This window comes from Camelina sativa, chromosome 16, assembly GCF_030686135.1.
Source record: "Camelina sativa cultivar CO46 ecotype springtype chromosome 16, ASM3068613v1".
Classification (NCBI taxonomy): Eukaryota; Viridiplantae; Streptophyta; class Magnoliopsida; order Brassicales; family Brassicaceae; genus Camelina; species Camelina sativa.
In genome coordinates, this window is record NC_141895.1 from 5722365 (window position 1) to 5738019 (window position 15655).

The 15655-nt window shown below is 35.7% G+C and overlaps 2 protein-coding genes across 2 annotated transcripts; one reads left to right on the top strand and one right to left on the bottom strand.

Moving 5' to 3' along the window:
- Positions 1–5178: 5178 nt before the first annotated feature.
- On the bottom strand, positions 5179–9807 carry LOC104753435 (putative leucine-rich repeat receptor-like protein kinase At2g28990). The gene is made up of 13 exons (XM_087489911.1): positions 9481–9807; positions 8840–9377; positions 8021–8496; positions 7774–7918; positions 7610–7681; positions 7438–7509; positions 7271–7348; positions 6890–7047; positions 6560–6810; positions 6335–6461; positions 6149–6214; positions 5780–5969; positions 5179–5682 (listed from the first exon to the last, which is right to left on the bottom strand). The coding sequence occupies exons 1-13, from the start codon at positions 9548–9550 to the stop codon at positions 5274–5276; spliced, it is 2652 nt and encodes an 883-aa protein (XP_087346037.1). The 5' UTR covers positions 9551–9807; the 3' UTR covers positions 5179–5273.
- Positions 9808–10375: 568 nt separating this feature from the next.
- Positions 10376–14787, top strand: LOC104749991 (putative LRR receptor-like serine/threonine-protein kinase At2g28960). The gene is made up of 13 exons (XM_010471712.2): positions 10376–10567; positions 10842–11370; positions 11562–12034; positions 12131–12275; positions 12367–12438; positions 12587–12658; positions 12750–12827; positions 12910–13064; positions 13159–13394; positions 13490–13616; positions 13731–13796; positions 13870–14059; positions 14143–14787. Exons 1-13 carry the CDS (start codon positions 10480–10482, stop codon positions 14549–14551), a joined length of 2640 nt encoding a protein of 879 aa, XP_010470014.1. The 5' UTR covers positions 10376–10479; the 3' UTR covers positions 14552–14787.
- Positions 14788–15655: the final 868 nt, after the last annotated feature.

The following is a 15655-nucleotide window of genomic DNA, read 5'->3' on the forward strand; positions in this document are numbered from 1 at the left end:
TTGTGTTCTGTTGCTAACCCATGAAACCCCTTTTGAAACTCCTAATCTAGCAAAGAAAACTACTCAGACATAGAGAAATGAATCATAGCAAAAGATGAGAAATTCAATGACATAAAGATAAAAAGGGTTCAGAGAATGCTTCACAAGGTAGCCGTTCTTCTCCCTCTCACAAAAACGTCGCCCCAAAACCCAAAAGAAAAAAGTATATTCTGTCCCCTAAAAACCCTAGGTTAAATAGCATACAAGTAGAGAAAAATAAGGAAAGAATCCAAATTCAAATCTTCCAATTAAAAAGCGATCTCAGCCCTCTTTCTCTCACAAAGGATCGGCTAAAATAAGGGGAATTAGGCAGGGAATCGGCGCCTAGATGCTTGCCACGTGTCGTCATGAAACCATAGAGTTGGGAGCATGTGCTCGGAAATCGGGAGCATGTGCTCCTGGGTCTAAAATCAGCTTTTCTGCTCCAATTCAACTCCTTTCTGCTCCGATTGCTCCTGCTGTTCCAATCCTTGCTTTTAGCTTCCTAGCCTCATATTATAACCTGAAAAGGACTCAAACAACTACAAAACTATCAAATAAACGGGGTCAAAGTGAGTCAAAACCGTAACATATCAGATACCACACTCCATCTGCAGCTCCACAAGATAACAAACTCGAATTGATGATGAAAGCACTACAGGACGGCCATGAGAAAAGTTCTGCTGAGATTAATGTCAAAATTGATAGCATGTACAATGAATTGAATGGGAAATTTGAGAGGTTGAGTTCACGTGTTGATTCCATTGATAAGAGAGTCTCTGCTGTTTCTTCTAGCTCTAAGCATAAAGAGTCAGGCAATGCTATAACACTCCATGATGGGATTGAAGATGAGCTGATTTGTGCTGTGATCAACTTATGTTTGGCTTCCGCAGAGCCAAGATCGATCAGTCTTGAGCATAGATCGACCAGTCCTATTTATTCTGATAATTCGATTTTGATCCCCAGAGAAGTTGGATTGACCAATCCCCCCTATAGATCGGCCGATCCCGTCGTTGTTGTAGAGCCTGTCTCGGAAAATTTCACTTCTTCTGTTCATCGTGGCACCAAAAGTGCAGTTGTCTCAGAAAATTTCACTCCTTCTATTGTTCTCAAAGGCTGCGTAGAATAATAGTTGTCTTTCTAGAGGTCGTGCCTCATCCTTAAATACTAAAATAAAACCCTAAAAGTCGGTTTAAAACGAAAAAGGAAAAGTTGCTTTGGGTTCGGGACTGGCCGATCCAAAATGTAACTTTGGGAGAAGATCTCTAATCCTTCTTGACACCTTGGAGAAGATTTCTAAACCCTCTTTATTTCTTTTGCAATTCAATTATGTCTTCTTCATCTTTGATTTGCTGTTTCTGTTTCTCTATGGCTGAGTAGTTTCTCTACTGGCTTTTGGGTTTCAAAGGGTTTTATGATTCTCTAACTATGGTGTTTTAGATTTGGGGTTGATCTATTCTGTTCTTCATTTATTGTTGTTCTTAAAGCCTAAACTAGATTAGCTACCTAGTTTCTGATTTTAGGTTAAATTCATCGTGGCACCAAAAGTGTTGTTGAGTTGCTAGAAAGGAACATAGGTGAGCAAGGTGGACCTTAGCCAACGGAAGTTGAAGTTGAGGCACCTTGTGAACAGATCAAACTTGAACTTTTATTGCTTGCTTGGTTTGCTAGATCCAAACGACGGTTTAGGGTTTAGTGAATTCATTGCATAGATAGTTAACGCTGCGAAAGTAGGTTAGCTTTACAACCGTGATTTGAGTTCTAGAACGGTGTCTAATGCATCCCCATCTAACCACCTTAGTCCGAGCTTGTATTCCCCATAGATTCCCTGTGCCCAATATTTCCTTTTTGATTTAGAAACAACTTATTTATTTTCCGTTTGTTTAATTATTACTTTCTTCACAAACTTCCTCTTTTGTCTTAGCTATATTTGATCTTCATAGTTTCATAGTGCAATTGTTTGGTCTCTGTGGATTCAATCCTGAAGTCTTACAACGATACCACTAGATCGTGGTGGAGTATACATTGAGTTTTAATTGACCTTTGATCAGTCCGTCTTACGTCCTTCGTATCATTTTTCCATGGCCTTTTCTTCGTTTTTCCTTCCTTTGGTCCTTCCACCATTTTCCTTATTCGTTCATCGTCCCATGAACTGAATGTCCCATCAATTTACGTCCGTTCTTTGGCCATGGACCCTTCCGCAACTCAGTAACTTTAAACTCAAGTTACTTAGGCCTTTCTTGAAAATTCTCTTTCTTTGACTTTTCGAGACATCTCCACGTCCTTCGTGCACGTTCCTCGCGTCCGGTACGTATTTCGTGATACGGGTCATTACACGCACCCTGACAATACGTGCCACATGAAATTATTTAGCTTGGGCAGACAATTAACTCGCCAACAAAAAGTGTGTAACAGAGTTAAATCCAGTCCATAAACTGGTTGTGCTACAATCCCCGGGTCTAGAAGACGTGCCACATGGTACCCTAATTTAACCTTACATTTTCCAGATTTTGTGAAATACCACCCGAGGCTGTTAGATGTATCTCTGCCGCCAAGCGGGATCCCCGCAATTGGCAAAACATCCTTTGGGGCAAAAGAGCATTGAGATGGTCAATACTCCAAGAATATGATATGACCCCCCATCAACAAGAGCGTTAACACGCAACAAAGGATCCTGAACGGATCCATAACTAAAAGCTGGTCTCGAGAATTGGGAAAGGATCCATGGGTCACTTTATACTAAGATGGAATCCCCCGAGCTGATCCTTTAATAAGTCTTTTATTTATTAGAGAGCAAGCTGAGGTAATAATCATCCATCCATACGACAGAGAGTACGACCTAATAGGTTCGAATGGATTTGAATATCAATAGTACCGTTCTTTAGAAACCTGCACTAGAAGCGAGTAGGGTACCATAATAAACCGCCACAATTTCTTTGCTAGGAGTGCCGTATTAAAATCATCCACATTCCAAAACTCAATCCCATCTTTGGCCTTGCTTACACACATTTTATCCCATACCATTCAATGCAATCCACATGACTGCCCATTACCACTCCACCAATACTTAGCCACCGCACTGGAAAGCTTGAACGTAATTGTCTTTGGTAGCCGGAAGCAAGACATAAAACAATGGTTGGCAAGATAGTAACAATCACCTCATTATCCCCTTTGGATTACAGTTTTGCCAACCATCCAATAATCCTGTTATTTAAACGATGCCGAATGAAGGAAAATATCTTCAATTGGGAACCCCCAAGACTTTCCAGTAAACCTAGATAGGAAACCATACCCCCATCATTTGATATCCCTAATAGTGAGTGTATTTGCTCTTGTACCATTACATCCACCATATGTCCAGAATTTCCAAAATAACACCACTTTGTTATGTGTTCGCCTTACAGAAAACAAACTATCATCTGCAAATAAAATATACGAAATTGGAGAAAATTTATTTGCCATTTTCATATCAGTGATGTGCGCTTAGCACTCTCTGCCTTTTGAATATTTGCAATTAAAACATTTGTGCACAAAATAAACAAATATGGAGAAAATGGATCTCCTTGCCTCAATCCCCGCTCTTGCACGATCAAACCTTTGGGTTGACCATTTATAAGAACCCGATATTAAATCGACGTAAGAGACCACATTATCCAATCCACCCATAACTCACATAATCCCATCTTCCTAAGCACATTCGCGATCAACGACTACTTGACCTGATCATATGCTTTACTCATATTCTTTTTAATGGCCATAAATTTTCCTCTGCAAGAAGGGTTAGTCAGCAAACCATGAAACATCTCCTTTGCTATCAAAATATTATCTCTTATCAGCTTCCTAGCCACAAAAACAGACTGAGTTTCCGAAATAAGCCGAGGTAGAACCATTTTTAACCATTAACACAACACCTTTGAAATTAACTTATATTCTACATTATAAAGGCTGATCGGTCGACTTCCATCATACAGGTCGACCTATCGGTCTTTGGAATTAAACAGATAACAGATATTAGTCAAGTTCAATCGCTTATCAAATAAACCCTCATATAAGAAGGAATTAACCAACTGAAGGAAGTCTTCTTCAATAGTACTCCAGACCTTCTGGTAAAATAATACGGCCATCCCATTTAGTCGAGGAGCCTTCACCGAGTGCATCATAAATAATGCTTTTTGCACCTCCTCCTCTGAAACCGGTGCCATGAGAAACTGTTATCCTCCGCAAAAAAAAATGATTAATTTTGAATGTATACCTCAAATTGTATAAGAAATTTGAAATCTGTAGTAAAATTTAAGTATTTGAAATATGTCTTATGCATTGCACAAAGTGACATTTTTCCTTAATTAATAATTAAAAATTCAGAAAACAAAATATTTAATTAATTGGTTGTCAAAATAATATTTTAAAAGTATAATAGTGTTAAAGTCAGAGAAATCAAATTAGATATCCGAACATATTATTAAAATATTTTAGTCAGTGATGAATTATTAAATATTTTAGAAAATAAAAAATAGTGTTTATGTTAATGAAGTTAGATATTCGAACATATTTTTAAAAGATACTAGACAGTGATCTATTAGTTAAAGTTTTTGGAGAATAAATATTTATTTAAATTAAACCTTCTGAATAGTAAATCATGATCCAATAATCACATTACTAAACCTCTTAGATCCCGAGCCAAAACCCAATATTATTTTAGAAATTCAATAAGAAAAACAAGTATTTAAGCCGAAATATTTATTTTTCTATATTATTTTGAGTTAGTAAATATTTTAGATCGATTTAAATAAATTAAAAGTTAAGCTAGCTACCTAACAATTGAAATAAATTATGAATTTTAGTAAATGATCTATATTTTGGTTGCTGCATTATTCCACCCTCTATTTGTTGCCTTCTCAGTTTCCTACATGAACATTGGGCCTCCTTAAAAAAACATGAAAAATAAGTTTGCTCTTTAAAGAGCCAAGTATATATCTTATCCAAATTTCTACAATTCTAATTAAACTGATCGATAAACCGATAAACACTTTATCTGGTTTGACTTAACCCGAACGTAACCAAATTAAATCCAATTTTGATTTGATGTGCATTTCAACATGCATTTTGTAGAGCTATTCAAAAGTTTTCCACAACAACCTAAATCAAATCACAACAAAGATATTTGAATATCGCATCAAATCCAATAATCAGTTGATATTAAACCCATTATTAAAGATTCATCACAATCCAACAAGAGTAAATTCATTGTTAACGAACTAGCGTGCTTTAGGGATCACCTCGGTGTCCATATCCATGCTGAATTCGATGGAACTCATTGAGTTCATTTCTCGAGTCTCTCCTGTCCTTGAATTTTCAGATGCCACACACTCTTTAAGATCGTTAACAACTTGAGACATGGTTGGTCGTCTTGCAGAGGAAATATTCACACATGACATTGCTAATTCAATAACCTTCCATACAGAACCAACGTCGTAATCTTCGTGGAGGTTTGGATCTATAATATTTCCAATATCTCCCGTTCTTACAACAAATCCGACCCATTCTACTATGTGAGGCTTTTCACGAGATTGCTGAATTATAGGACGGTTTGTGATGAGCTCCAAGAGTACAATTCCAAAACTATAAACATCACTTTTCTCTGTTAACCAATTTGTTTGATAATACCTGAAATACAAAACATGGAAGATGCTTGGTTTATTATGGTTTTTTATATTTATCAATTGTGATGATTCAAATTTATGGACTAACAAAAAATACTCACTCAGGATCAAGATAACCAGGAGTTCCAGCAACAACAGTTGAAACCTGTGTTTCATTTGCCAAAGGAAAAGATCTCGAAAGCCCGAAATCGGCTAATTTTCCTTGGAAACTTTCATTCAAAAGTATATTTGTACTTTTTATATCTCTGTGAACCATTGGTGGTTTACATCCGGTGTGTAAGTACTCCAATCCTACATATAAAAAATTAATGTAAATTTCTGTTTGGCAAATAAACCATTAAGTGGAGTATTTCACATCGTGTCGTATGATTAATCTTCCCACCTTATGGTAGTATAAGGTCTCTTGCTTATTCAATGGAGACAAAACTAATACTTTTAAAAGTTATAGATCTGAATAAATTAGTGGGTACCTAATGCTGCATCGACAGCTACTCCTAGTCTACTTTTCCAGCTTAAGACAAATCCACCATGCTTTCCTGTATCAAACCGACATTATATAACTAATGTTATGTTGTTTTTCAAATAAAGGTTCAAGACTAATAATGGTTCTATATTAAAAAACGGAAAAAAAAAATTTGGTAAATATGTTCTTTTACTTGATAAATGTTGCTTTAAGTCTCCATTTGGCATGTACTTGTAGATAAGGGCCAAATGGTCTCCTTCGTCACAATAACCAACAAGACTCACCAAATTTATATGGTGCACCCTCATAAGAAGTTCCACCTAACCAGCCATCCATTAGCTAATACTCATAAATATAGAAAGTACAAGTAAACAACAATTGAATTCCAACAAATTAAGATCATCGGATATAATATTACCTCTGCCTTAAAATGTTTGTAGCCTTGAGATGATGATGGAGAGAGCAATTTAACAGCTACTTGTTGGGTATCATTAACACAACCGTGATAAACAACTCCGAACCCTCCTTCACCAAGAACTCGTTTGAAGTTATTTGTCATTTCTTGAACCTCGAAATAGGTAAACCTTATCTTTTTCGAGAAAAATGACGGTTCTGAATGTTTAGAATCTCCAACATATGCTACGGGCAAGCTTGGTGGAGCATGTACGTCTACATGATACAAATGGAAATATATACATTTGTTTTTTGAAAATTTATTTAATGATTATATGTCTTGAGCTAGACTCACCTAAAGGCACCTTCTTCTTTCGGAAAACAAGAAAGAGACCCACAACCACTATTGCAATAAGCACAGAGGCAATTGGTGCAATAACCAGTACTAACAGTTCCTTTTTGTCTTTTGGGTTGCATGAACTAATCTTGCATAGCTCAGGATTTCCTTCAAGTCTAGAAGAAACATGATACCGAGGTTGTTAAATTAAGGTACCATATAGAGGTGGATATGGAACATATATATATATAGAAATATATATATATATATATCTGGACTTTCTAGTACACTTGAGACTATATATTCTTACAATTAAAATAATATATTTCAGCATTCTAATTTTTATACAAGTACTGCCCATTCATGTATACTTATAAATGATGAAGAAAATATTCTTACTTTAAGACAAGTCCTTCCTTTTCTCTATCAAGTAGATTCTGTGGAACTGAGCCGGTAAGATTGTTTCCACTTAAGTTTCTGTCAAGGAGACAAATAAAAAAGTTATCTCATATATATAGCCAAAAAAAAAAAAAAAACATGTTCATTCTGCTTTATAGAAAACTTACATCAAAGATAATGATTTGATGTTGGCCAGAAACTTAGGCACAGATCCAGTCAAACTGTTATTGGATAAGTCTCTGTGCATGCACACATAAATAAAAAAGGTTGGCTACGATCTAAATGTCAAGTTCGAACAAAGTACTCTTGGTTTCATGAGTCAAGAATAGAATCACTCACAGTTCTTGTATGTGCGCTAGATTCTGTAAAATTGGGGATATACTCCCAGTTAACCCACTTGCTGACAAGTTTCTATATATGCAATAAAAAAATAACACTTTTTATATATCTAGATACAGAGTAGCTTTATGTTATGGCCTATGTTAATTTATGAATACTCTTACAAGGAAATGATTCTTGGTGGGGTGGAGATATTAGCATAACTGCATCCAAGATTTTCCCAAGATAATTCTTGAGGGAGACATGGATCTCCTTGCCAACTGATTTTACTCAAACGATAAGTAGCTTTGATGTTCTTGATAGCAACAACTAATATAAACGTTATTCAATGAACAAAATTAATAGCAAATGTGAAAAAAAAAAATCAAAAATTCGTGTAATGTAAAATAAGTGAAAGTTTGGTTGAGTTACCATCACTTGAGTTTGTTTCCAGTTGTGGGAATTCGATAATAGTGTAAGCCTCAAGAGCATTGATCAGAGGTGGAAGAGTTGACTTTGGAGTTCTTACCAGCTCTAAACGACAACCGTCCAAGTCACATTGTAGTGGTACAGCAGAAAATACTGTAAGTCGCTCAAGCTTAGGAGGCGTAATTCCTGACTGATTAAAAATTCCTTTCATTATAACGTCGAATTCCCTAGTCTCGTTGGCTTGAAGGGTTTGTATCTCCGCAAAGTGAAGATACAAGTAGACTTCAGCATCAGAGGGTATGGGTTTCCAACTAATGATGAATGGCGCACTCGCGTTTCTAGGCGTAGCAGCACTCGAAAGTGCTGCTTTTGGTACCTCAAATGTATCTGAGGTGTTTATATTGAGATTCGTCGTAATCTGCGTAAATCTAGAGCTGAAGAATGGAGTCCAAATACGATCATACATGTCATCAGCAAACCTGTAAAACAAATTTTATTAGGCCAACTAATTAAGCATATGTTACAACTATATCTGTTTGTCCAAAAAAAATTAAAATGTTACAACTATATCAAAAACACATGAGAGCTTTAGGGAATTCAACTTCGACAATAAGTTGGGACGTCGACCTAATCTAAGAAGTATCAACTCATTCATCTCAGTAGTTTTGAACAAAAATAAAGCATGAACACAAATTTGTATATTATCAAACCATTTATCTCAGTAGTTCTTTTTAAGCATTTTATTTAAAAAAATGTAAGCACACCAAGATTTATGACAGAGTAATCTTCACTGGTTGTTTTAATCTTTTAAAATCAACTTACCTTACCTCCCTTTCGGAATTGCTAAGATACACCCGGAAAGACCTCCTTAGTGAACCGGAATGTGTAACATAAGTATCATTTCTCAGTGGTCGTAGTTCTATGGCTGATATTATTGGCGAGGTTGTTCCTGTTCTAACAAGACAAATATCCAAAGAGTTTTTCCTAGGTATATGAATGATCTCCTCCTTTGTACCATTACTTCTTCCTTCCATATCTATTCTTCTCCACTTATCAGGACCGAGATACAGATCAAAGTTTGGGTAAACATTAAGATCATCATAATTCCCATATATGAAAGTAAGCGAGATGAGATAATTTGTGCCACGGTTGACATTAAGACTATAACAGTTACGTTTCCCTTCCGGAAAGTATCTTAGTGTCAAATATGGTTTTCGGAAATTTTGGTTTAGCTGTTTCTCGATTCTAGCGCTTTTTCCGGTCTGGATGAACGTGGAGTCTGAGGTGAAAGTTAATCCAGTAGAGGGATCACTATATGGAGATTCCTCAATAGGAAACCCACAATCCAAACTGATGAAACCTATCAAAACATAAAACAGATCAATGAAAGTTTATACATAGAAAAAATGTCAAGTCAAAAGGAAAATCCTAATGCTTAACCATTAAAAGAATAGATACATTACCTTCTTGTTTCTGAGCTACGACCATGACGGCAAAGGCTCCAATCATGGCTAACAAAAGATGACATTTCATCTTCTTGCAAAGTTTCAATAAAAATCAAGAACATAAACACTATTTGTGAAAAGAAAAAAAGTTATGGAAGCTATGTAATTGAGAAATACCTCATAATACACATACGAAAGAACCATAGATAAAGTTGGTCAAATCATGCAAGGAAGTCAAAGAAATAAAATAAATGATGAGTTACACCTCATACACAGAGTGGGAGGAATAGTCAACTGAGGCAAAGTAAACTAAAGAATGAATAATCACGTAAATTTCATTGACAAATTCCAACCCCATTCTTGCAAATGAATATGTGTCAATCTCCCTCGTCTCTGTAAAGGATAAAACTCATGTATATATTAATTAAAGGTTAAACTGTAATCTTAAAATCACTAGTCTGTATTCTTGTACTCATTAATCAATGTATAATACAATAAGATTAATCTTCTACAGTCTCTGGTTTAGATACTTGAGCCCAAAAGAAAAATAAACCTTTTTTTAAGGCACAAAATAGACGAGTGGTGAGAAAATTTAAGAGAAACTAGGATATGACGAGCTTTGTTCATGTTCCTCATCCCAGCACGTCGAAACTTGTCTAACAAAAATATATACATTAGTCCAACTGGAATTATCATATAGCTATATATATATGGGTTTGACATTAGATCAACTTGGTAGGTTTTACATTGTTTTGTTTTAAATAAAGATAACAGCAGGTGCTTTGATAAAATTACATTTTCCCTCAAGTTGGAATATAAATATATATGTTTTTTGTTAGACCAGGTTGAGACGTGCTGGGATGAGTAACACGAACATATTAATTTGAGAAGTTTTCCACACCAACACATATATGCATTTTTTTAAAAATTATTATAATACTGGAAAAAAAACTCAATATATTCTCTCATATACTTCACATAATCGTTCACTTCCAAAGTTTGTATGATTACTTGAAAATGGGATGTCATTGCAAACTATTACTGGCGGTGAGCGTCGGGATTTTTGCCATTATACATATTGTTCAAGCTCAGCCTGATCAACAAGGTAGTTTTATTAATTGATATATCTGCACTTTTGACACACTTAAAGATTGATAAGTAACATGTATCATGTATGTCAAGATCATTGATCTAGTGTAGCTGCATGCATGGTCATTGTACAATCGACATCAGGGCTATATAGAGCCGAGAGATTTGGTTTAAGATTAGAAGATAATCTCCTTTTTTCAATAATTTTTCTAGTTGCCTTTCATATATATACTATTACAGGAAAGAAAGAAAAAATGATATGGCACCCTAACTATTTTGTGTTTCGCCAGGATTCATCAGTTTAGATTGTGGTTTACCTCCTGGTGAGTCTCCTTATACCGACCCAGTAACCGGTCTAACATTTTCGTCTGATGCTGATTTCATCCAAAGCGGTAAACGTGGTGAACCTGGGGATACTGTGACTTATATCTACAGGCAATACAAGGATCTAAGATATTTTCCGGATGGAATACGAAACTGCTATAATCTAACAGTAAACAAGGGAACCAACTATCTAATAAGAGCTGGTTTCTCATATGGAAATTATGATGGTCTTAATGTGTATCCCAAATTTGATTTACATGTTGGGCCTAACATGTGGATCGCGGTGGATTTGGATAACGACGATGATCGTGAGATCATTTACATGTCAAAGTCAAATTTATTGCAGATTTGTCTTGTCAAGACAGGATCAACTATACCAATGATATCAACCTTGGAACTACGGCCATTAAGAAATGATTCTTATATGACACAACTTGGTCCCTTGAACCTAATATACCGTCGGGCCTATACAGGCAATTCTGGTGGCTTTATACGGTATGTAAGTTAGTTTCAACAACTATAGTTAAAATTAAAGATAAGTTTTATTTATAATATGCAAACTGATCATGTCAATTTGATTCTTTCACTCAGTCATTCAAATTAATTATTAATACCACTGATCATATGCAATGTAACAAGATCCATTTAACTTACTTTTTTATGACTAACCCAACATTTTTTTTCAGATATCCTGATGATGTCTTTGATCGAAAATGGGTTCCATATAACTGGTTTGAAACGAACGTAAACACCACTCTCAACGTGACTTCCAGTAATCCTTTTGTAGTGCCAGATGCTGTAAGCAGGTCGGGTATCTCCCCTAAAAATATCACCTTACCATTGGGGTTTTACATGTTTACTAACGATGATAGTGACAAAGTTAATGTCTACTTTCATTTCGCCGAGATCCAAACCCTAAATGCAAATGATACTAGGGAGTTTGACATTTTGTTGGATGGAGATATTATTCATAAAGCTTATAGTCCTAAGGTGTTACAATCGGAAACAAAATACAACATATCTCCACAAAAATGCGGATTTGGCTCCTGCGACTTAGACCTTGTAAGAACTCAAAGATCAACTCTTCCACCACTGATTAATGCTATTGAGGCATTCACGGTTTTGGATTTTCCATATGCTGAAACAAATCCAGACGATGGTATGTCACTGATCATCTTTATTCCTCTTTGTATACCCTAACAAGCGAAACATGATATCTTCTATACTAATTCTTGACTTCTTCTATATATGTCAGTCGCTGCTATGAAAAATATCCAAGAAAGTTATGGATTGAACATAATAAGTTGGCAGGGAGATCCTTGCGTCCCTGAACTCTTAAAATGGGAGGATCTAAAGTGCAGCTACACAAATAAGTCCACTCCTCCAAGAATTATTTCCTTGTACGTAAGATCACTATCTCATACAATTTTCATTTTAAAACATCACTCTTATGTATCTTATACTTTAAATTTGTTGTAATAATATAAACAGAGATTTATCATCCCACGGATTGAAAGGAGTCATAACACATGCCTTCCAAAATTTGACTGAGCTTCAAAAATTGTAAATGAATAATATGTTTTTTTTTTTCTCTTCTATTATCATTTATATTTTCTTTTTTTTTTGTTAACCTATTATCATTTATCATAATATTTTTGTCTGACATCATTCACCGTAATCTTTTACAATCTTAACTTTTAAAAAATGTTAGGGACTTATCAAATAACAGTTTGACCGGAGAGGTGCCCGAGTTTCTAGCCAGCATGAAATCATTATCGATCATGTGAGTTAGATTCAAACTAATTCTTATCGGCTACGTATTTTCACTAGACTGTTCTTTTTTTTTTTCTGTAATATTTTCTTTGCCTTGACAGAAACTTAAATTGGAACGATCTTACGGGTCCTCTTCCCAAAACTTTTCATGATAGAGAAAAGAGTGGGCTAAAGCTAACGTAAAATTTTCACCATATATTTTGTTTTCATCAAGCTTTTGTTTTGTGTCAAGTCTTATTCAAATAAACCTGCTTTCTTAAGGATCCAAGGAAACCCGAGGGTTTGTGCTGATGCGTCATGCAAAAGTAACAATCAAAAGTACGTTTTACCAGTGGTTGCATCAGCAGCTTCTGTGCTCATTATTATAGCTGTGGTGATTCTAATTCTCGTTTTCAAAAAGAAAAGGCCAATACAAGGTACTTATTTATATAAGGGATACATCTTTTTTATAACATACATTATGGTATATTAAAGAAAAATAAATCATATGGAAAATTCGGCTGTGGACAGTTGCTTCCTCATCGACAGTTCAACACGTGCTACCAACAAGTAGGCAGTCCATAATTACGCAGACAAAAAGATTCACCTATTCAGAGGTAGCGGCACTGACTGACAACTTTGAAAGAGTTCTAGGAGAAGGAGGGTTCGGAGTAGTGTATCATGGTTCTTTAAATGGTACGCAACCAATAGCTGTTAAACTACTCTCTCAATCTTCAGTACAAGGCTATAAGGAATTCAAAGCAGAGGTATGTTCGATGTTGTAAACCATATTTAAACATGGATTATATACCTTCATAAAGAACATGTAATGCATGCCTCTAAATTCTTTTTGACATGTCAGGTTGAACTTCTTTTGAGAGTTCACCACGTCAATTTGGTTAGTTTGGTTGGATACTGTGACGAAGAAGGCCACTTGGCCCTCCTTTATGAGTATGCACCCAACGGAGACTTAAAACAGCATCTCGCAGGTTAAAATTTGAATCTTTTTTTTTCTTGTTTTTGTTTTTTTTCAAAAGAAGAATTACTTGACATATGTTGATGTTTCATGTCTTACAACACCACTAGTGTTTTTAAAATTATAGGAGAACGTGGTGGCTCTCCATTGAAGTGGTCAAGTAGACTAAAAATTGTCGTGGAAACTGCACAAGGTTCGTATTAAGCTCAAATCCATCAATCACTTTATATCTATCATCTAACATGGATAACTATTATTCTATATAGGATTAGAATACTTACATACGGGTTGCCAACCTCCAATGGTACATCGCGATGTCAAAACAACAAATATTCTTTTAGACGAACATTTCCAAGCAAAACTTGCAGATTTTGGCCTGTCAAGATCTTTTCCAATTGGAGGTGAAACTCATGTTTCAACTGCTGTTGCTGGAACTCCTGGATATTTGGATCCTGAGTAAGTGTTACATCATCTAACCAATTCGATCCAAAAAAAGTTATGATTCATTTGAAATATAAATTTCATGTCTTGTTTTGCAGATATTATCGAACAAATAGGTTGAATGAAAAGAGTGATGTATACAGCTTTGGGATTGTATTATTGGAGATCATCACAAGTCGACCTGTTATTCAGCAAACCAGAGAAAAGCCGCACATAGCAGCATGGGTGGGATACATGCTGTCTAAGGGAGATATTGAAAATGTTGTGGATCCAAGACTCAATAAAGATTATGAGTCTACTTCTGTTTGGAAGGCTCTTGAGATAGCAATGTCTTGCGTGAATCCTTCTTCAGAGAAAAGACCAACCATGTCTCAAGTTACTAATGAACTAAAACAATGTCTAACATTAGACAACTCAAAGCGAGGAGGGAGAGAAGACATGGGATCAAGAAGTTCTGCTGAAATGAGCACAAGCTTCACAACCGAAATTATCCCTAAAGCACGCTAACTTATGCCAAAAAAAATCCAAAGCTCACTAATGGTTTTGAAATTTCCTCGACTTATTTTACGAAAATTATATTTTTGTTGGTCATTTATCCGTGGAACACTACAACTTCATTGTATTTACTTCTGATTGTGCTCGTATGTGACATTTTGGCTATTAGTGTAGGTGTTTTGTTTGGTTGGTGTTGGTTGAAGACTTTATTTGTCATACTGTATATTAATCTATTGGTTTTTTTTGTTCTTTTTTTTTCAAAGGGAGATAGTTCTATATATTTGAGAGAATTTATAACGAACATCAGAACGTTGCTAATTAGCCAAATAGCATGGGTTTAAAGAGAAAACAAATGATTTTTGCTTTGAACGTTTAAATTACTAGTAGGATCGGTTATTTGTGTTGAGAGAAATCTGACTGGGTCTGCAGTGCAATCTGCCTCAAATTGTTGTTAAATACAAGACGTTCAAGTCATTGGCAGGATTATCATAAAGTTATGAAGCTTTTGCATTATATCAACTTGGCAGGTTTTTTTTTTTGAATTTAATGTAAAATTATATTCAAAAGAAAATATACTTTGTTACAACTGTTGCAGCGTTTGCTGAATGTTTTTGAGAGTAAAATTTAGACAGAAGATTAAAAATATAGAACTAAAGCAGATGAGCTATTGTCGGGACTGCAACCACAGTTGGTATGCTTCATCATAACGGCGATCTCCCATTTTCCCAATTGCAGTTAGCTGGTCCTTGATCTGCTTATCGACCCATCCAATGAGCTGAGATGCAGTGTGAGCCGCCTCACCATGCCTCCGCCCATTCCGCTCATGCCAAATGGTATAAACGACTACTTGGAAAAGACTGCGGCGTAGAAAAATCTCCACACCACTGTGTTGATCCTCGAGATAGAATCAAGCTGAGCAACCCAATCAGTCGAATACTGGGTTCTAAATATTCCTTTTGCCAATGAAGTCCATACTTCAGTAGCGTAAGAGCAGGAAAAAAATAGATGAGTTCGAGTTTCAAGAGCAATGTGGCATAAAACACAGGAACCTGCAGCCTGTCCAGTCCATTGAATCATACGCTCACCTGTTGAAAGCCGATCATGCGCGGCCAACCA